At 44.0% G+C, this 22,412-nt stretch overlaps 2 protein-coding genes across 9 annotated transcripts in view; one reads left to right on the top strand and one right to left on the bottom strand.

Annotated features, from left to right (window-relative positions):
* Window positions 1–22,412, top strand: part of CENPP (centromere protein P) — a 218,820-nt gene that overhangs the window by 151,359 nt on the left and 45,049 nt on the right. The window lies entirely within an intron of this gene.
* The window catches only part of ECM2 (extracellular matrix protein 2), a 33,643-nt gene continuing 14,077 nt past the window's right edge, over window positions 2,847–22,412 (bottom strand). For 3 of the 6 annotated variants that reach the window (XM_038527403.1, XM_038527401.1, XM_038527402.1), the window contains 9 exons: window positions 21,308–21,618; window positions 19,745–19,933; window positions 17,300–17,869; window positions 15,372–15,487; window positions 13,996–14,131; window positions 11,086–11,243; window positions 8,529–8,668; window positions 6,981–7,307; window positions 2,847–3,997 (listed from right to left, as the gene is read on the bottom strand). In XM_038527403.1, coding sequence (XP_038383331.1) covers window positions 3,829–3,997; window positions 6,981–7,307; window positions 8,529–8,668; window positions 11,086–11,243; window positions 13,996–14,131; window positions 15,372–15,487; window positions 17,300–17,869; window positions 19,745–19,933; window positions 21,308–21,611 — 2,109 coding nt within the window. In that variant the 5' untranslated portion in view covers window positions 21,612–21,618 and the 3' untranslated portion in view covers window positions 2,847–3,828. The remainder of the gene's footprint in view (window positions 3,998–6,980; window positions 7,308–8,528; window positions 8,669–11,085; window positions 11,244–13,995; window positions 14,132–15,371; window positions 15,488–17,299; window positions 17,870–19,744; window positions 19,934–21,307; window positions 21,619–22,412) is intronic. The other 3 variants (XM_038527404.1, XM_038527405.1, XM_038527406.1) reach the window with 3 other exon arrangements.

Here is a 22,412-nt window from a genome sequence, read left to right as displayed (position 1 = left end):
TTAAAGAAGAGCTATTACCTATTCTTCTCAAACTATTCCACGAAAGTAAAAGAGGAAGGAAAGCTTCCAAATTCATTCTATGAGGCCAGCATTACCCTGATACCAAAGCCAGACAAAGACACTACAAAAACTGAATTTTTCTTTTTTTTCTATGTTAATGAAAGCAGTCATCTTACAGAGTAATTAACTTGTCTTGGTGAGGCAGACTCCCTAGGTGATGTGTGGAATCAGTGGACAGCGCCAACCCACAGAGAGGGCGTTATATCTTGCTCACCCCATTGGCAGCACCCACCATACCAGGTGCCCAGTGCCCACTCAGGTGTCTAGACTTTCCACTTTTTGGACTTCAGTCAGAAGGAAGCAGAGTAAGCCAGGTTCAGACACATACCCTGTGTTGCTTCCAAGTGACGCCCACCCTTGCTGCAGCGTCCTCATCTGTGTTCCCAAAGTAAGAGGGCAGCAGTCCCACCCCATTGTGGTGGAACTGGGCAGAAGGTTAGGGAAGGATCAGGTGCACGTTTGGTGAATCTTAAAACTTGGTTTGTGATTCAGATGGCCCCTGTCTCTTGGTTCTTAAGGAAAGGAAGAGAGGCAGGAGCATCTAATCTGAAGGTAGCAAATCTCTTGGTTCTTAAGGAAAGGAAGAGAGGCAGGAGCATCTAATCTGAAGGTAGCAAAGTTGCTTTGTCTGAAGGAGAGTCTGTGTAGTCTTCAGGGACACTTCCACCCCAGGGCACCACAAACCCGTGACTCACCATGCTGGAAAACCACTGATCTGTTCCAGACACATTATTTTATAATTGAACCAAGGGATCCCAGACAAGTAGAATAACTGTATAATTAATCATTGGAAATCAAGGTGGGTACCCAGGCCTAATTGCTGGTGTAGTTATTTCCTTATAATTCCAGGCTTTATGTGTCTTTGACCATGTCATATCTTTAGTGCTTTTTGTAATAATCTTAAGTCATATCTCAAAATTTAAAATATAGTTAGCGTTCTTTGTATATATGTGCAAAGATGACACAGCATGAATATTTTAGGTCATAGCTATACCAGAACTTTCCTAGTGTACATATGTGTTAGTAATTACAACATATTTCTGAAGCCAAACAGAACATCTGTTTTGTTTTTAACATTATATTGTGAAGATCATTTGCTTTAAAGACATTTATCTTTTTTTTTTTTTAATGGAATTAAAACTTCCTATCCAGGACATGATGAAATTTCAAGACTGAACAAATTCAGTGCTAGACATATTTTTTTGTATTTTAAGTTTAAAATCAGAAATAAAAGTGTCTTCCAACTAAAGAGCAATGCTTTCTCCAGTCACTCTGAATTTCAGCCTTCCTAGAGATTCTGTTCTTGTCAGAGTGTCCCAGTTACACAGTGGGGTTGTAATTACACCAGGGCCTGGGCTCCCTCCAAGGCTGCAGTGGTGGCAGTGCCTCACTGTGGTTCATGGGGCTTGCACACTCTCAAGACCCAGGATCTGTGGGCTAAGGACCCCAGCATGTTTCGCCACATCACCACCCTGTTCTCCTGATTTCATTGTACCTGATGTTACTGTCTCTGTAATGTCCTGCTTATTTCCCCTACCACACCATGTCTTCCCAGAAAGGAGAGACCTTGTCAGTTTATTATCCTTGTCTCTCTCTAGAACAGCATCTGGAACACAGAGTCCAGTCAGAATGAGAAATGAGTGAAGGAATGGCTCAGTATCCATCTGCACTGTCCCCGGATGCAAATTCTGTTGACTCCCCTTAAACTTTGCTGCCCAGTCTGCCTTAAACAATTGATGTCAGTGCATTTATATTCACATGGCAGGAAGTGTATTAGAAGGGTTCTTGTCAAAGGGATGAGTAACTGTATGTTCTTGTGCTTACCTGTCTCTTATGTTCAATGTAGCCAATTTAAATTAGCAATCTCTTACTTTCCTAAACTGGTTATAAATCTCAACTTTTTGTTCTATAAGATTCTACTTCTGCTCTTAGCCACCTGCCCTGATTCTAACAGTCTTCATTGTATTATTATTATTATTATTATTCATGTTATAATATCAAAATCCTAGCTATTATGAGAGGGTGCTGAAAAGGAAGAGCTAAGAAATAAAATTAGCTTGGGGTGCCTGGCTGACTTAGTTGGTGGAATATGTGACTCTTGATCTCAGGGTTGTGAGTTCGAGCCCCTCACTGGGTGTGGAGATTACTTAAAATCTTTAAAAAAAAATAAGGGGCATCAGGGTGGCACAGTTGGTTGAGCATCAGACTCTAGGCTTCGGCTCAAATCATGATCTCAGGGTTGTGAGATCGAGCTTAGTGGCAGGCTCTGTGTTCGGAAAGGAGTCTGCTTGGGATTCTCTTCCTCTGCCCCTCCCCACTGCCTGTGCAACCTCCCCCACCCTCTGTGTCTCTCAAGAATGAATGAATGAATGAATGAATGAATGAATGAATCTTTTTGAAAATAATAAATAGAATTAGCTTAAATGGGATAAAATCAAACTCACATCTTTGAAAGTTCAGGAAACTTGCTTCGGTGAATATGGAATATGCTGGTGGCTGTCACTTTTATCTGAGAGATTGGTTATAAGTGCATTCATCTGCATGCCACACAAGATATTTCCCTTGCTCCCTGGTTGTCTGACGGCCTGTGAAGTGGGGCAACTCTCTTCCTCAGTTGGAGAGAGTGCTATTATGAGATCAAGTCACTGAAGTTGAAAAGTTAGAGTGACCTAAGTATAAGCTCCTAGTCTGATATTTTGTAGACACAAAACTGAGAGCAGCAAGAGAAGTCAACACATTTTCTGTATGTGTCCTTTATAAATTATTCTAGAAATAAGCACAAAAGATTATTGCATAATGAAAATTTTAATACCATATGGTTTTGGTAAGTTCTAGTATATAGTAAATACTGAGCTTGATGTTAAATTGAACTAAATAAAAGGATACTTTTGAACACATTAGGGCACAAAAGGTAGGTGCTAACAATGACCAGTGTAGCAAAAATTTTCAAAAGTGCATGCCTTATGGTTATATTCATAAGGTTGTAGCAAGGACAATTAATATGTTTTAAGCAAATCCACTACTTTCCATAAAATCTTTTGATCTTGAATAAAGAATAATGAGGGTGATCTTAAAATATTGTTTAATTTTTTAGACTGACAGAAATTTTTAACTTGGAATAGTTTCAAAAATTTGTGTAGAATTCACATACACTCTTTTCCCAGCTTCTTCTAATGTTAGTAACCAATATGTAACCACACTACAGTTCTCAAAACCAAGAAATTAACATGACAGTAGTGTTTTAATTTCACATGTGTGATTAACAGAAGGTACTAGATAAGGCCAATCATTAAGTACATTTTTACCAATAATTATAGCATAGCATCTTATAGAAAATGAATAGGTTATTGTTTTAACAGTAGGATCATTAACAGAACACTAATTCATAAATTCCATCTATTCTTTTTTTCTTGCCATACACTTCTCGGTCTTGAACCATAACACATGTAATTTTTAAAGGGACTTGGAGGGTTTCAGTTAACAGCAATACTCAGGTCAGCTGTAAAGAACATGATTATTTTGTTCCAGATTTTCCCAGTCTTAGTCCACAGTGAATAACATCCTGTTCTCTAAGGAAGCTTGTAGTGAGAGGGCTTTTTTCTGGAGTGTGAAGCTGAAGCTTTCACTAAAACTGCTAGTGAAGTAACCTTGGGGTAGGTGTTGGTTGTTTTCTGTGTGGGGTGGCTGGCCGGGTGGGTGCTCCTTATCAATGACAAGAGTGGCTACAGCACATGCAGGAATACGAGTTAGATGAACAAAAACCTGGAATCACTTGATATTTTGTGGCTTAAGAACTATACTTGAGTATGATCTTATGCACGAAAATGCATAGGATGATATTTCTCTTGTTTTAATATAATTGTTTTCAAGGTGAAGATGTTCCAGGGTCGAATCTCCATCTTCTTCAGCATTGCAAATTTGTTCTGGAAGAATATTCCTGAGGAAAAATAGATGTACAAGTCATAAATGGTCCAAGCAATATTCAGGCTTTATCATTTAGGAGTTAGTTGTACATTTGTTTAAAATTTTTGTTTTTAAAATAAAATTGGATCTTTTTCTTAGACACTAGAAAAAATTTCAAATATGCCAAAGATGTAAATGTGAAAAATGAAGCTATAGGAGTATAATAAAGTATGTCCTGGGAGTGTGAAAAAAAATCTCCCTTGACTCACAAATGAGAAACACTAAAAGAAAAGATTAATAAATTGGCTACAGGTCTTTAAAAAATGCAAAGTTAAAAGACATGAAAAACTAGGAGAATGTTTTTGCAACTTACAGTTATAGGGCTAATATCCAAAGCCCTCCTCAAAACCTATGGAGAGAAAGGAGAAGAGGGGCAAATGCTTGGCTAACCAGTTCACTGAATAAAAAAATGAAATTACGTGGGAACATGATAGAGACACTTAGTTTCATTCATGAGAAGAGAAATGCAAACTTCAAGTACCCTGGCACACCACTGCCACTTACCAGATTTGCCTTAACACAAAAACACTCAAAAGCTCATCAACATGGTCTGGTCCTGGGGCTGTGCAGGACCACACACCGTGGTGGGAGCTCAGGATAGCACAGCCCCACATACAGGGACCAGGAAGCATCACCTCCCTTCGCTCAGCTTAGGAACCTATCGCAGAGTGAGACCAGGAAAATGTAAAATGCTGTCCAAACAAAGTTAGGCATCATGGCATTATTTGTAGTAGTAAAAGAAGGGAAACAGGTAAGGAGCTGGTTAAATGAAATAATCATGTAATGGAATACTGGTCACTTGTAAAAAGAATAAGGAAATTCTCTATACTTGTAAGGAGCAGATATGCTGATAATTACGGAATGTAAAAAGTAAAAACACTAGAGAGAGAGAGAAAAGAAAAATTTTTCTGTGTCATAATTTGTGTTGGAATTGTGGGAGGGGATGGGAAATATGAATCTGCACGTATGCTTATGTCTGCAAAAAGAAATACTGGGGAAAGGTACAAATTAATTTTAAAAGAATTAAACGCTGGGGAATGATGGAATATAGTATATGGGACCATAGAAGAAAGACTTCTCTTCATATACCTTTTTACAGTTCCAACTTTGGAATTATATAAACATTTAACATAGTAACAGTAACATTAAATAGGAAATTACAATTTCTAAAAACCAAAAACAAACCCCTGATCTGATTATCAGGTTGTTGATGTGTTGTCACAGAGAAAACCACTGTATTTCTGCCACAGGCCCTCATGGAACATAGGCTAAAGACTAAGAGAACGCTCCTGAAAACATTGTTTTCTTCATTTGATACTTTTGTAGTCATAATACTAGCATTCTCACTTTGAAACTGTATTTTGTATATTGTAAGATAAAAGTTAATTTTTTTGGGAACCTAGATTCCCAGTAGAAGATAAACAAAACAAAGAAAGAAATTGAATCTATATGGTTACATTTGAATTGAGAACATTAGTATGAAGTCTTGTTCTTTTTCTTTACAAAATATATATTTCCTGACAGTTCACTATAAGGCCTCTCTCTCTCTCTCTCTCATGAATAAATAAATAAAATCTTTTTTTTTTTTTTTTTTTTAAAAAGGCCTCGAAACAGAAGAGGGACGTGTCTGGTCCCCAGCCTGGGTGTGTGAGTGCTGCTTGCAGTGAGGGGGTGTGGGGCCCTCCGGAAGAAAGCCCTACACAGGGCTCCCACTGGCCAAAGAGTGGGGTTTAAGAACAGTAGTTATCGTTGATTAAAACATTCCACATGTATTAAACTATAAGTTAACATTGATTCTCCAGAGAGAGAAAGTCAAAAACAAAATAATAAAAGAGAAGCAGTTAGGCACCAACTTCTTTTTGTTCCCCCTGAGACATCTGCTATTAACATTTTTATATATTGCATGGTCCTTCCCATTCATACATAATACATATCTATCATTTTTTCAGTTGTATAAAGACAGAATTAACATACAACATGATACTACTTTAATGTATACAACATGATTTGATATTTGTATATATTCAGAATGATCATCATCACATTGTTTAGCTCACATCTGTCTCCTCACATAGTCAGATATTTCTAACCAGCTTCTGGTCTGATTGGACATTTAAAGAAAGACCTGAGCATTTATCTTACCTTTCAGAGTAACAAAGTGGCCCTAGCTGATGGGGAAAAAATCCTTGACAAAGGGATTCTAGCTACCAAATGTGTAAAAGGTAACAAAAGAGCCAGTCGCCATTTCCTTGCCCCTCAGGAAGTAAGAGTTTGCAGCAAAGTCATCTGTGAGTGAGACCGCTGGTTCAAAGGTGGAGGAAAACAATATTCATGGAGGTTCCAGACTGCGACCACCTGAATCCCAGCACAGCGGGACCCCTGTGTGTGTCCTCACGCAGTAGCAAGGAAGCACTCAGCCACATGGCTTTTCACAACCTCTTACAAAGCCTCCCCACTCCCACCCATGATTCTTTTCCTCTTGTTTTTTTAGGAGTTTGTGTTTAGAGACCTTCATTCTCTTCAGGCAGACAGGAAACTGTGTCCCCAAAAGTGAGAGAAGCTGAGTCTCAATAATTTTATTCAGAATTTTACCTTCAGAAAAAAATCTGGATAGATCAGTTTATATATTTGGGTTTTATGCTCTACCGATTAGTTCTTAAAATCACACGTTAGTAGAAGCTGGTTCCCAGTATTATGTAGTCATGTTCTTTTCTAAAGGATTTTTACTGTGAAAGTTTGCAAATGTACACACATGTAGGAAAGAGCTATGATGGATCGTCGTGTACCTATCACCCCCCTTCAGTCATTACAAATGTGTTCCAGTGTTGTTTAATGTGATCTCTTTCCTTTTTCCCCTTATAAGTAAATCCCAGACATCATATCATGCATGATTGTGTAATCATATCCTCTGTCAACTATAACAATTTAAATCAATACTTGAAAAGGCCAAAATTTACCGTATCTTGTTGTTGTTCAACCTCAGAAAATGTAGTGCTTTCATTTCTCGTACCCCTGGTGGTATAGATTTTAAGTCATTGTGATCCAGAAACAGCTCTCTGAGAGAATGATACGCCCCATAGAAGGAGACTTGGTCCACACCATCATCTGAGAGTCTATTAAATGACAAGTACAGATACTCCAGGCCTGGCTCCATGTGGCCAAACACGTAGCCTGGGATGCGGTCGATTTGGTTCCCAAGGAGCACAAGGTGCAGTAGCGACTTGGGCAGGTAGGATGGGACGTGGTAGAGCTTGTTGTAAGAGAGATCAATGGACTCGAGATTTCTGCAGCAGAGAAGGGTGAGAGGGGGGAGCATAAGGCAGGAACCATTAACTCCGGGCTCGGACAGGTCCACTTGGGATGCTTGGCCCTCTTCCCACCACCACCTGGTTGGCCGTAGAGATTCCTGTGTCAGGTGGCTGTGTGCAGCCTGCTCCATTACCAGGAGCATCAGGTTCAGACACAGCCACTCTCTTCTAGGGTCAAACATGAATCAGAAATGGAGTCCAGGGATCCCTAGATGGCTCAGAGGTTTAGTGCCTGCCTTCAGCCCAGAGCGTGGTCCTGGAGTCCTAGGATCAAGTCCCACATCAGGCTCCCTGCATGGAGCCTGCTTCTCTCTCTGCCTATGTCTCTGCCTCTCTTTCTCTTTCTCTCTCTCTCTCTCTCTCATGAATAAATAAATAAATAAAATCTTTAAAAAAAAAATAAAAGAAAGAAAGAAATGAAGTCCAGAGTCCTGGCTGTTGTCAAGTTGCCTCTGCCTGAGATCACCCCTGGTTCCAGCAAGGACATGGTGGTGGTGTGGAATCTGCACTCTTGCTCCACACCTGCTCTCATGGCCTGGCATCTGGGGCTTGCAGAGAAATGAGATCTGGGAAAGGTGGCTGCCTGGCTTCTGAATTGCCCTGCCACCACCACGTCCTGCTGGGCCCTGCTGAACCTTGACACCCTTCATCCCTCTCTCCTGCCCTCGTGCCCTCACCACACAGCCTGCCAGGCTCCCTGCCGTGGCCTGTCCTGCTCCTCCTAATAGGCAGGACCCCTGTGTCCTTGCCAGGAAGATGGACCTTACGTCCAACCTTCCCTATCAGGTCAATCACCCTTGAGTCTATTTTATGAGATAGAGAAATGGTTTGAAGGAATGAAGACAGTGTGACATAGGACAAGGGAACCCTGAGAGGCCATGGTGGGGTGAGGCTGGGGGCTCTTACGTCCTCCTCAGGGGCAGAGGTGGTCTCCCTTCAGCTTCATGACCAGCTATGAGGTGGACAGACCTTGGGTAACTCACTACTTGGGGTCATGGCAGGGTGAGCAGAGCAGCAGTGACCATGGTCGCCCCAACCCCAGTCCTGCTGTAAATGATAGGAGCTCAAGCATGGGGCCAAGTTGTGGGGAGGGAGAGGGGCGCCATCAGTAAATGCACTTCCCCAGGGCTGGACCCTAACCTCTCCACCGTGCAGAAACTGCAGAAACCCTGAAGCCAAAGAGCATTGTGTACTCACTCTTGATTTATCCAGGCTAAAGGAGCAATCCTGTTTTCTTCAAGTTTATTGTAACGTAGCACAATGATGTTGATCTTTCTGGTGTGGTTGAAACAGATCTCCGTTATTTCTTCAATGTGGTTGTTTTCTAGGTATAATTCCTGTAATGATGAGAAGAGACTGTTTTCCTTTGTGTTGGTTGGTACATATATTGAGTTTCATAGACACGGAGATGGTACTGTGGACTGTTCTCATTAGTATTATCTGGAGAGTCTTCTGCTGTGCTTCTGGGTGAACTCATAAGTTGTCCTTTTAGTGAAATAAAAGGTACTGTCTTTCATGGTCATGGAATTAAACGAGTTTTTTAAACTATGTAATGTTGCAAAATGCAGCATACCATAATTGTATAAAGCACTCTAATTTACAAAACTCATTCATGTAAATTATGTCATTTGGGCTTCAAAACCCTAGAAAATGGGTAGAAATGACCATTCCTGGTCAGTAGCTGAGATGCTCAGGCCTGGAGAGAGGATGAGGCATGTGGTCCCACACCTGATGCCCAGGAGATACATGTCCCCACCAAAACCCAGCTCTAGGGAGTCCATGCTGCCGGCCAGCTTTTAGATTTGCTTGTATTATATAATTAATTAAAAATTAATTAAGAGCCTTCATTTAATATCAGGGTCAAGTTTGCTAGAGCTGTTCTGTTCTTTTTTTCTTTTTTTTTTAAGATTTTATTTATTCATGAGAGACACAGAGAGTAGAGAGAGAGAGAGAGAGAGACAGAGACAGAGAAACAGGCAGAGGGAGAAGCAGGCCCCAAGCAGGGAGCCCGACGTGGGACTCGATCCTGGGTCTCCAGGATCACGCCCTGGGCCAAAGGCAGCGCTAAACCGCTAAGCCACCCGGGCTGCCCTAGAGCTGTTACTTTCTTTTTTCTTTTTTTTTTCTTTTTTTTAAGAAAAATTTTTTATTTTATTTATTTTTTTTTAAGATTTATTTATTTATTCATTCAGAGAGAGCGAAGAGAGAGGCAGACACAGGCAGAGGGAGAAGCAGGCTCCATGCAGGAAGCCTGATGTGGGACTTGATCCTGGGTCTCCAGGATCATACCCCAGGCTGCAGGCGGCGCTAAACCGCTGTGCCACCGGGGCTGCCCCAAGAAAAATTTTTTAAAATTTTATTTATTTATTCATGAAAGACACACAGAGAGGCAGAGACATAGGCAGAGGGAGAAACAGGCTCCATGCAAGGAGCCTGATGTGGGACTTGATCCCAGGACTCCAGGATCACACCCTGAGCCCAGGGCAGGCGCTTAACCACCGAGCCAACCAGGCGTCCCTAGAGCTGTTATTTTCAACAGTGAGCTGCCTTCAGGTTAAATTCAGTTAGCGTTACTGGGAGTTCTTCACTCAAGAACCTGGGAGATGAGAAATAGACATTGATCTATGTCCTCATTCTCTATTCCTGTTGTAGTAATTTTCCCTTATTTTCATTTAATTTTGTGATGTGTTAAATATGAAGAAGGCAATTTCTAGCTTTTTGCTTTTAACTTCATATGTGTTTAGGGGTGAATCAAATCAGCGGTCCCGGACTTGATTGCATATTAGAATCACATGTGAGCTTCTTAAAGCGTAACTTCCAACCTAAATGTACTGCAGTCAGAGCACACTCATCCACACACGGGACTCTGTGACTGTGCGGCAGGGTCCTGGAAGGAGAGTGCACAGGCCTGCATGTACGCTGCCTCCCATGCCAGTGACTGGGGTCTCTGGAAAGAAAATCATGCACGGATGGAGACACATTGCTGCTCCGTATTATTCAGGTTGTGTTTTGTGTGCATACATTATGTATTAAAACCTTAATGTAAAAAGTTAAAAATTACTGATCCCAGCCTCCAAAGAACCTGATGGAGGATATATGGGGTAGGATAAGGAGTCTGTATTTCTTTAGAATCCAAGAGATTCTGACATAAAGCCTAGTATCAGAACCTCATTTTTACAATTTTGATAAATTCTAAACTGATATGTTTAACAAGATAGGAAGACAAAGAAAGGAAGTGCTATGGCACTATGTCAGACCGAGGCCGCCAGCTGTGGGGAGGCTCCATCCTGCATTCCTGCCGAGGAATCCTGTGTGTGCCCTCTGCTCTCAGGGCAGGAAGTCTGGCGCACTGGTCAGTGAGGGCCCCAGACTGTGTGCAGTGTGTCCCCTGCTGCAGCCAGAAAGGCCACACTCCTGGGCCCAGGGTGGGAAAGGCCGCATTCAGCCTTGGGGTGGGGGGGTGGAATTCTGTTTAAATTCTCAGCCCATCTTCTCTGTGCTCTCCCCAAGAGCTGTCAGTAAGACCAATTTTCCACTTTATCAAGGGTCACTACTAATAATTATAATTTTGACTCACAGTTTGAAGAAACAACAGTGCTCAAATTATAGCAAATTCAGTATACAGCCCCCAAACATCACAGTGTGATGTTGTGTGTTTAACCTACATCACAGTAATCTTTTAGAATAGTACTGTTTGTCTTATTGAAGCATGTTGTACTTAAAATGTAGCACATTGTTGGAAAGATACAGATACCTCAATAGAAGCAGGAAGACCCTGTGGTATAATTCTGAATTTATTTCTTCCCAGACGTAGGTAGGACAGACTCTTCAAAGATTTGAAAGCCAAGGGATTGACATTGGTTTCACTGAGATTGTTTCCTTCCAGTTCTAAGGTGACCAGTTGATTTAGGTCTGTAAAAAATAAAACCTAATTATCAGAATATTAGGAAAATCAAAGAACCATGCAGTTTCTGTATCTTTCAAAATGTCATGTGAGATGTTCAGCTTATTTGGATGGTGGATGTTGCTTCTTTCCTGGTATCGCCCATGGTGAGTCTTCTCCCAAGTGCTCTGTGCACCCCAGATGCCCTGCTCAGCCGGGACCAAATGCTGGCCGCACGTGGTCCAAGGGAGAGGCCCGCTGAGCAGTCACCATGCTATAGGATGTCTAAGGAACAGAAGCTGAGCGGCCCACCCCCCCAGGGCAGCGAGGGCCAACTGGGGACTCAGGACACAGGTGGGCAAGAAGTAGAAGGTTGCGGAGGTCATTTAAACATTTGCAAAGACATGGACGCGCATATGACACAGCAGCATTAAAATTAGGGGTGCAAGGGGAACATGGGGGCACAATGCCTGGCAAATGTCAGTCTCTGAACAAGGGAGTTACAGCAATGAATTTCTGTCACACTTGTTCAAGTCCTGGCAGCCAAATGGATGTTTGGAAAGAAGGATCAAGAATTGTCCATGCACTTGAACTGAGATACCAAGAAAGTCTTTTTTACAAACAAGTTTCCCTGCATTGTTTCTCCTGGCCTCAGGAGTGGTATGATCCAGATCACTTGGAATTCTACAGGAGAATGAACAGCTCAGCAGTGATGATACCCAGAGGCATCTGAGTCAGACATTCAGGGTGTAACTTTGGAGTTTGTTCAGTAGCCAAGACTTCCAGAATAGGAATGTTTTCATCTTCAACTCAGGTCATGGGCATTGCACTGAACACCCTGTACGGCTCTGTTCCTGCTTCCAGGCTTATCAGAGAAACAAGACGTGATCCAAGCAAGAGCAAGGCACAGTACCATCAGGGGTGGGGTGGGAGAGTGGGTGGGGCTGGGCTTCCAGGGACAGGAGGGTGTAGGTACAAGAGGGGAGGCGGAGGCAGCCAGGTAGACACGAGCAGGTCAGAACCCACGTGTCTGTGCTTAGCGGAGGAGCGGGGCCAGCCCTGCGCTGGCCATCTGCAAATAGGGCGCAGGCAGTAAGGCCTAGCTTTCCTCTGCAGGCAGTGACAGTACGACTAAAACACGCACCTGACAGATGTGTTTAGCATCAGAGGAAGTAGGAAGCCCAAGCAATAAACTGAGAAGTGGTTATATTTTCTCATATTCATTTGATTTCCAAAACTAAAGATACTGAGCATCCAGCATATTTATCTAGTACGTAGTTGAGGTTTTGAAATGTAATGGAAGTTTTCCCATGAAAAACAAGTAATAAAAGTAGACTAATGGTCAGTATGTGATATGAGAGAGATGAGAGACATGGCACACTGTGTAGATTCATGATATCATACATCAGTTTACAGTTCCTCTCTGGTTTACGCATGTATCATGTGTTTAGGGAACATAGGTGTGTGTCCTCCTGTGACAGGAGACAGGGTGGGGCTAGAGCAGCTTCCCATAGGTCAGGTGTGGGAGACAGGAGTTTATACGCAGGATGTCTTCCCGCTGTAGGGCGGGGAGCAACATGGGGTCACGGACATGGCAGGCTGCAGTCCCTAGGTATCTAGAGTGGGTGCCAGCTGCACGTGCTCCCCACAGCACCTGATAACCTCTGTTTCTACACACCTTTGCGCCTGCTGTTTCTCCCCCTGGAGCGCCCCTCCTCTGCTCCTTATGGAGCTATTTGTAATGTGACATCTGCCACAAGAGCACATGGAAGAACAGCAGGCTGCTGGTGGCCAAGCCAGGGCCTCCTTGCAGCCAGAGCAGCATCTAGCAATGGGGAGGCTGCGGTCAGGTGCACCCTGCGTGCTGGCAGCTGCTTCACAGTCCAGGTGGTGGGCTCAGTGCAGGGTGTGGAGGCTGTGTGGGCACAGTGACCTGAGCCCCTGCTCATGGCCAAGGCCTGCGTGGTCCTTTGACTATGGAGACAGGAAGGGGGTGCATGCAGAGAAGCACCAGCCGGGAGTGTGTGAGCACCCCTTCCAAGTAGGGGCTTCTGTTCTGTGACCTGTCATCTTGAAAACGCAACAAGGTGAGCAGTTCACCCACAGCCCGTCAGTATGCTGCTCTTCCAGCCTCTGCCTCACCTCACAGTCGAAAACTGTGCTTTCTAATGTCCTTTCCATATGACAAAGCCCATCGCAATTTGTGTTTATTGATGTTTCATGTGTACCCTGCAATCCATCTGGAAACAGAGTATTTCCATAACTCTGTAATTTTCAGACTTGGCAATTCTTGGTATTGTGTTTTTTCCCATCATCAGAACTGTTTTGTTCCTATGAAGTTTTTTGGGAGTGAAAAGAAATAATGAAATTGCATTATTCTGCTTCTGGCTTGGGTTATGAACATCAACATAAAAATATTTCAAATCAAATAGGTAGAAAGTGTGGGACACCGCACCTCAGAAGCTGCTAGACTGCTGGGAGGGTAGAAGGTAACGTTTGCTGTGTTTGTCTGGAGAAGCATGTAATCCCACCACCGACCCTGGCTAGCATTTGGGAAAAGTTAATGTCGTTGCCTCTTTTGTGCCGAGTTCACAATGTGACCACTTCAGTTCAGTTTGGTCCAGAGTCAGCCATCAGAGGAGAAAATAAGTTTCATCAACTTAAATGGTAAAGTGGCCAAAAATACTTATCAGCTGTTCATATGGCCGTGGTGCCCATAAAGTTCCCACGTGACCACAGGAGAAAGGCCCTAAGGGCATGTGTGAACTGGATGTTACATACCTGATAAGCTTTCCTCACTGACAGCCTGCAGACCATTCTCATTGATTTTAAGTTCTTCTAATGCAGACGGCAGTTCTGAAGGAATCTCTGCCAGGTTGTTTCCATCCAGATTCAGGCGCATTAATTTCTTCAGACGCTTAAAAAGCAAATCTCAAGATTACTTTTTCATGTGGTCACAGACGTACAGTTGCACGTCTGCTTCAGGAGTCAGAGTGCAGTGACACCTTCGCCTTACACACCTGCGTGCCCTGTCTCAGGCCCTCATAAGCTGTGTGTTCTCCCCTCCACTCCCCCTTTCTGTACTGTGGCTTTAGTGAGCGGGACAAAGCTGTCTCTGCTAGACCACTCATACTCTGCTAGATCTTAGGTTTCCACCTTCTCAGCCTGAGACACAAAGCTAATTAGGTAGTTCGGTAATCTGAATCTCATGGATGCTGGCAGTGAGAGCAGTCGTGTGAATCCTTACCAGGTACTGTATGCTAAGTAGAAACAGTGGTAAAACAGCACTAATGATTGCAGAAGTGCATCAGGACGGTAGATCGTTCCTCTGTGGCACCCACACGGCCTGGTGGGTATGTGCCCATCTGCCTAACTGCCTGCCCCACTACAGTGAAGCATGGCAGCTGGTGGGTTTGGGCGATGCCTCACAGATGATTCAGCTCCAGGCATTCAGTCAGGCTTCAGCAGTTTGAGAATGGGACAGAGGATCCCAAAAACAGAAAGGGAGGGAGATGCTCTCCCATGAATCTTTCTGATCAAACAAGAAACGTGAGTCCCAGTTGTCATGTGACAAGGACTCTGCATCTGCGGCTTGAACGTGGACACCAGCCCAGGAGTTGTACGAAGGGCTCTAAAGGGGGGAAAGTTTGCCTAGGCTCATTGTCTTTCCCCCACTATTCCCTGTGCTGATTTTCATCTGAGCCCACTTGTGTTTCCAGAACCTCCTCTGGCTCACGTGTTCATCAGGTCCTGCCCACAACACAAAGTAATATAGCTCTTTCTGGCCTGAGAATGTTAACAGTTTCCAGAGAAGCTCTCCTTTGTTCTCAGAAATACCTCACATACTAAGAGATCATATTTCAATATATTTTCAGCTGCTTGGGGAGAAACTGCTCTATAAGTTCAAAACATTAGTTCTGTCACTTTTGCTGTTGTAGCTGCTCTAAGGGTGAAGCATAGAAAAACCAGCTAGAATCACGTAAACAACAGACTGTACTCAAGGTAAACCGTGAAGGCGTTAGGAATGTCGAAGAGGGAACTTTCTTGACTTAGGAGCACACTACAGTGCAAACATGTTCCTTTCGCTCCCTTCCCTTCTGCCAGCACAGAGCTGTCCACAGGGATCTTTCCTCACCAGGTGGAGCATGTATATTTACCTTGAATGCTTTGGGACCTATGCCTGGGGAGGTGATGTTATTTTTGCTCAGATCAAGCCTTTCCAGATTTGGCAATCCATTGAATGCTTCGTCGGGAATGGCGGTGATGGAATTGCCTAGAAAACACAGCAGTGTGGTTTTGGCCTCTGTGTGCACATGTGCAAGGCTGCATACGTGTATTCATGAATGTACATAGACAGCAGGGGAGCTCTACTCAGAGGAGAAAGTAATACCCATAACAAGGACAGCATCTGTACGAGCAAATGCAAATGTAGAAAACACCATCCTGGGGCCTCCAGTCACAGGCTTGTTGTGCTGGTGGCCTTCCTGTTTTAGGTGAAGCTGCTGTGAGGACAGCTAGACAACTGTTAGCATTTTATAACAGAGATGTGTTTCTGGAAGCTTACATAGAAACTGATTTTCCCACTGACGTGTCCCTGGGCCAGAAATCCCACACTGTCACCCATGGGATGCTGTCATCTCACTTACCTTGCTGAAATTTCCTTCTCTAGATGAGGAGCGCAGGGGGCTCCAGATCTAATGTTGTAATTACATGGCTTCAGTCTATACAACTTCCTACATGCTTTACATTTATGGGGTTTGGTTAAGTGGCTAGTTGATGATTTAAAACCCAGACTGTAAGTAAGCTTAACAGAAACAGTCCTATAAGAACCATGTGGTGACCTTCTCAAAACCAAGACCACGTGACTGAGCATAAGTCTTTCGTATTTCATAAGACCTCAGGCTTCCACAGATTGGGATTTCTTATGGTGGGGCCTGACATCCCCACTGGGGCAGGGAGGATATTGCTAGTGTCTGAGCTGCTGGGCATGAGAGATTTCCCTATGGGGTCGTGTGAGCATGGTGTCCTCTCAAAGACTGGCCATCCTGAACCAAGCTGTCAGATGTCATCTATTGAATATGTATTTATAAGTTTACTTATTATTTCCTGGCAGTTTATTTCTGTGACTGCCCCTGAGACACGTCTGAAACCCCATTCAGATTCTCGCACCCCAGCGTCTTCAGAGTGCAGCTGGGCTGTGGGTCTTGTCTCACAGATGGACACACACCCGGGGTTCCCACCAACCAGCCTCACACCCCCTGGCCCTGCCATTCCTCTGCTCAGGACCATTCCATACCCACATGAATGGCTGCAATGAGGGAAAGACAAGTGGCAGGATGCAGGACAGCAGGAACCCTCCTGCATCTCTGGCAGGAAAGCCACAGCCCCCTTGGGAAGTATGGGGTAGCTTCCTTGAAAGCTAAATGTGCCTTTACTCTGTCACTCAGCATTTCCACTCCTTGGTGTGCACCTTATGAGCAGAAGCCTAGTCCACACAGACCTATGTGTGGATGTTTATAGAGCTGTATGTATGGTTGCCTCAAACTGGGAGTGACCCCAATGCCCCTCAGGGTCACCGGCACCTGTGGTCCATCTGCATAAGCACAACACACTCAGCAGTGGGGAGGACCAGCTCCTGAGGAGGCGGGGTCCTGGGTGACCCTCCACGGTGACGCAGTAGGAAAGGGCCAAGCCCTGGAGACCCATCACTTCAGCAGAGCCCAGGGCAGGTCGCAGGAGGGGCGACCGTGGGTCCTGACTGTGTGGGTGGTTCTGCAACTGTACGCATCAGCCAAAGCTCAGAGAATAACTTGCTAAAAATAAGTTTTACTGCATGTAAATTATACCTCAGCAAAGCTGACTTTAGGGGAAAAAGTCAGTGGGAAATCCTGATTTGGTTTGGGGAACTTTGCTTTGTACCTAACTATGCTATTTGTTCTGCAAAGTTTATATATGTAATTGTGGATGTGAAGTTAGTCTGTTTGGGATCAACTCATATCATGAGATTAAAAATACGATGTTCACAAGGCAAGGCGAGTGAGTTACTTGGAAAGCACAAAGCAGAAGAGACATCCCCATGTCTTACCAGAGAGCTCCAGGCTTGTTATCTCTGGTCCTGTCAGTGGTGGTATCTGCAAGAGGCCAGCACTGATGCAGCTGATGGTCCTGTAGGACAGGGAGCACCCGCTCGGCACAGACGGCATGCCCCGGGGAGGAGGGGGACCCCGGGGTCTGGACCACACCCTGAACATGTCTCCTCTGATGGTGCCCTCCTCCTCCTCCTCCTCCTCCTCAGCCTCCTCCTCCTCCTCCTCCTCAGCCTCCTTGTCCTCCTCAGCCTCCTCCCTTGCTGGATGTCCCTGCTGATGGGCTGGCCTCCCCACTGCTCGTGGTCTCCCTGCCGCTCCTCTGCTCTGCTCCTCAGCAAGAGATCTTCCCTGCCCCCCAGGTCCAAGGGTCTTTTTCTTTTGCTCCTTATCTTTATCTTCTTTAATTTCTTCTTCATTCTCCTCAAATTGAAGTTCCTCTTTTTGTAGTGCTTGATCCATTTCCACCTGGTGAGGTGAGTTGGTAGGTTCTGTTTGTTCTGAAGAATCACCAGAAAATTCACTCCTATCACTTAATGCTGTACCAGTGAGCTGCAGATGGGAGGTTGCTGGCCATGCGGGGAGGATACAGCAGGGGTGAAGTGTAACATTAGTCAAAGGAAAAATCATAGTGAAAGTCAGGTTAGTAAATATTATTCCCTCCAGGTATTTGAGTGCAATTTAAAGGTAAAGTGCATTTTTGAAATTTTTGCTTAAGTAATTTTAAAACCAATTTTATAAGATTTGTTTTAAGCAATTTTTTTTTCCTGTGGCCTTAATATTTATTTTTACTAAAACATCTTTCTACCTGGTAATAAAGAGGGAATAATACTGCCACATGATGCAAAATGGGAAGTACTACCTGTGTGAGGTTTCCCTACGATGAGAGGTGACCTTTATAATAGATACTGTTCAATTTATCGGGGTTTTGATCATGTAAGAGTCAGATAAAAAACTGAAACATGTATTTACTTACTTGTGCTACTGGAACTGGCTTATGTTTGTAGATTTGTTGCTATTTTTGTCTGATTTTCTTTCAGCCTCATAGGCCCAAAAGCATCTTCTGAAATTCAGGATTATAGAAAGTTCTCCTGTTTCTCCCTTCCAGACTCTCTACTTAAATTTTTACTGCTTGACACTTAGGGGAGGCCTCCTAGATCCAGATAATGCTGTTTTGGGTTAGAGGTGCACACAACCGTCCTTTCAAAAGTTCTACAATGATGGGAGCAGAGTGACCTGCAGCCAGTGTCACCTGCATGTGTGTTTAGCAAAAAGGGGGGCAGGCCCACTGGTGACAGGAGCGCGGGGAGAAGGGGGCCCCATGCGTGCGGGTCTGCTGGGTCGTTGCTCTGCTGTTGTTTGATACTGTATGCAAATCACCCAAGAAAGGGACTCAGGAGATAGGCCTGCTTGACGAATACTTGAGATTTCAACCCAGTATATATTATAAAGTCGGTTATTTTCACATCCTTCACAGCACATGCAGGAGGAAAATAGGAAAGAATAAGGGACAGGAAGCTGAAGCGATCATATTGAAACATTTACAGTCCTTCCTGTACATCCAAGTTTATTTTTCCAAAATAACCTCAATATTTCAAGATTATTACAAGGCCTTTGAGCCCTGTCTGCTCATTCCTGAATCCTACCTGTGTGTTTGCTGACACTATTAGAGGCACAGCCCCCGAGTGAGACAGGCAGTCGTATGCGCTAGCATACAGCTAGCTCCTAAGTGCTCTGAAGTCCTCCTGGTACCCACCCCATGGCCGTCCTGTGTGCATGGAAACAAGCTGCCTTGACTATAGACAAGAGAAAATGCCCATTCCTTCCCACGAATTTACCACCCATTTGTCTCTTTCTTGAGGCACTGGCTGGGCTCTTCTTGGGGGCGTCCGCTGTCCCCGAGTATGAGCCATGGAGAGCAGGAGCTGGTGAGTGCCCTGCAGGCCCCAGGGCTTTCCTGTAGGGCCAAGCACCAGCACTTGTCCGCTTTCCTGAGTGGTAATGAGTGCAGGTTGCAGATGGCAGGAGACACTGGGCTTTGTTCTCTCGAAGTGTAAACCCCCTTCCCTGTGTTCATCAGGAGTCTTTGGTTGTCCTTCATTGCAGTCTTAACCTATGTGTGCACTGAGTTGGATTAGGGGAGCAACTCCATGCAGGGAGCCAAGCCATGCTCTTCCCTTGCACAGCACAGGGTGTTGTGGGCTCTGCAGACTGTCCCTGCCCCTTAGAGGGGTTCCTGATGGAGCCAGAACTACACAGGCAAGATCTGTATTTCTGTTCCCTACCATAGATTTTCCCAAATACCTGGTATGTTTATCATTACTTGCCAGTACTCTAAGTACCTTGATACTAGTTTACCATAATCTAAAAGTTAAGGTAGTAACAAAAACAACAGAATTGAAGACTGTCACATGTGTTACTTTGTTGTGGGTAAATACTTGTACCTGCGTCAGAGCAGACAGAGCAGCACTCCCCTTCAGGCCTAACTGTCTGGGGGCACGTCAGAGGGTGGCACGTCATCTCATCACAAAGCACTCTTCCATTTGAGCAGAGGCAGGTAGTGCACGGCTCAGGAGACCACACCGCTCTGTTGTACATGGTCATCCCATTCACCAGACAGTGTCCCTTCTTTCCTAGAAGAGAAGTGGGAGCATAGTAAGTTCCTCATATGGTTGCCAGTACGGTGGATGAGGGTGAGCACAGTGTCGAGTTGAACGGATAGGATCACACCAGGGTGCGTTTTCACATGGGGTAAATAGACCCCAGATACGTGACCCCATAGGGGCTTCTGCGTGCTCTGCTTTCAGCCTGTGGTTTAGGCTCTGAGCTGTACCTCTGTACCATATCTGTCTGGGTGACTTAGTTATATAGCAGCACCCCTTCCCCCCCAGATCTCAGCAGTTCCTCCTCTGTGCCATGTGTCCACTGTGGGCACACTGGGGCTGCGGTAGTGATGGTCACAGAGACAGCAGCTTCTGCATCTCCAAAGCAGAGGGAGGGATGGGAGGTTGTGAATCCCACACAAGCCCTAAAAGTGCCTCAGTACCTTGACCAAAACAAATGATGCAGCCTTACCTAAATTCAGAAGAGACATGGCGTGGTAGTTCCCTTGGGTGCCAGAGGGCAGAGAGCAAGAACGACACCAATGATGAGCCCACGTCTCACTCCTGCCAGTGTGCAGACGGGGAAGGCAGAGCCAGGCATTGCAACTGACCGTTTCTTTAGAGTTACTGTGTTACTGAAAACTAGCTCACACATCATTGGTGTCGTTCCTGTGAATTGTTTTCAGTACAGTGATTTCTCTATGTCCAGGGTTGTAGACATGTGGACAAGTGTGTCAACCAAGGGAGCCATCAGACAGCCTGCCTTGATTGGAATGTGAGAGCAGATGCCGCCTTCCAAACTAGAATCCCCAAGTCCCACCTGTGGGTGGGCTCTCACATTCATTCTCCCCATCCCCTCCTTTCCCTCACCATTCAGGACCTACCCAGCAGTTTCATCTGCATAAGATAAATTCAGTGGCTTAACTTTTTGGTTGAAAATAGTTAACAGCTATCTATTCATAGAATCATCTGAATAATTTGTTTCTGTGTCCCAGATGCTCTATCATTATAAATGAAAAAGCAAGTTACAACCTTACTAGGTATATTATCTGTATTATGAATCCAGCTATTTGAAATACATGGCATAGGAAATACTAGAAAATAATAGACCAAAATAGTAACTATGATTTTATAAATATAGTTGTGGGATAGCTATAATTTTGTATTTAATTAAATTCTATAAATGAAATTTTAAATTATTTCAAAACTTATTATAGACTAAACCAAAAGATAGAGTATCTTGATATTATAATAATTTGAAAATATGTATTTAGTATATATTAATTTGAAAATATAACCTAAAATTATAATATATTAATAACCATATAATAACTTGAAAAAATTTTTTGGAAAATTATCTTCATGGAGGTTCTGTTTCTCTTCCCTCCCCTACTGGTTTCTTACCTGGTAACACATTATAACTTGATTCTACTCCAAGAATACTTAAAAAGGAGTCAGACTTTTCCTCTGTGCTATAATCCAGGTTAAGCACAGGAATTGTTGCTATTGGTGTGACCACTGTCTGCTGGATCCCCAGCTGCCTGCTGGATCTGCGGCTGGGAGAGGAGCTTTTCCTCAATCTCCTGTAATACACCCTCCTCCTTTGTTTCCTAGGTGTTTCTTCATTTTGTCCAAAATCAGTTTGAAAAACGATAAGCAGAAGGACACAAAGCAGACCTGCAAACTTCATGCTTGCCTTTTTCACCATCCAATTTCTAGAATGAAAAGGAAGCAGAATTTTGGATTTAGTAGTGCCTAATTTTTAGCTTTGAAAATTGGCTTATTGCTTGTGTGCCTCAACAGCATCTTGGAGAAATGACACACATAATATGTGGACTATGTGCTGTTGTGTTACTGCCAAATCAGAATCTAGAATTCTTCTATCAGAATCTAAGAACTTTTAATATCTTTACCTCTAGATCAGACATAAGGCAACTTTTTTCTATTAAAAACCAGATATTAAATATTTTAGGCTTTACAGGTTACACATTGTGTGTCACAGCTACTCCACTTGGCTCTTACAGTGTGAGAACAGACAGTGGTACACAAACGGGTGTGCTAGTAAAGCTCCAATTACTAGACCGTTTGCTTGGCCTCTAAGCTGTGCTTTGGTGAGCTATCTCTGGACAGCTGTGCTGTGTCCTCAGGTTACCCAGGGTTGCTCTACCTGTATGCCAGGTCATCCTCTGACTTGCCCCACCCTCGGCCCTGTCCCTTGCTCTGCTCTTTGGTTCTTCTGTCCTCTGGCTTTATAATTTCCTTTGTTAGGAAGAAGGGGCATGACTGCACCCTGTAAAAATAACAGCCAACTAGCGTCAGTTGTAAAGATGTAAGACAGACAAAGAGAAACTCTTAAGTAACTGGTCTCAAGAGCACCACAGGACCTTGCATGTTGTAAAGGTGAAAAAGGTATTGGTGAAATGAATACTCATACATCTGGTGCTGAAGACCACATGTGGTTGTGGCAGTGTGGTTAAACACATTCGTCCAGGCCCTGTGAAGTCAGGTA

This window comes from Canis lupus, chromosome 1, assembly GCF_011100685.1.
Source record: "Canis lupus familiaris isolate Mischka breed German Shepherd chromosome 1, alternate assembly UU_Cfam_GSD_1.0, whole genome shotgun sequence".
Classification (NCBI taxonomy): Eukaryota; Metazoa; Chordata; class Mammalia; order Carnivora; family Canidae; genus Canis; species Canis lupus.
The sequence above is the reverse complement of the archived record's forward strand: the minus strand, read 5'-3'. Positions and strand labels throughout refer to the sequence as shown.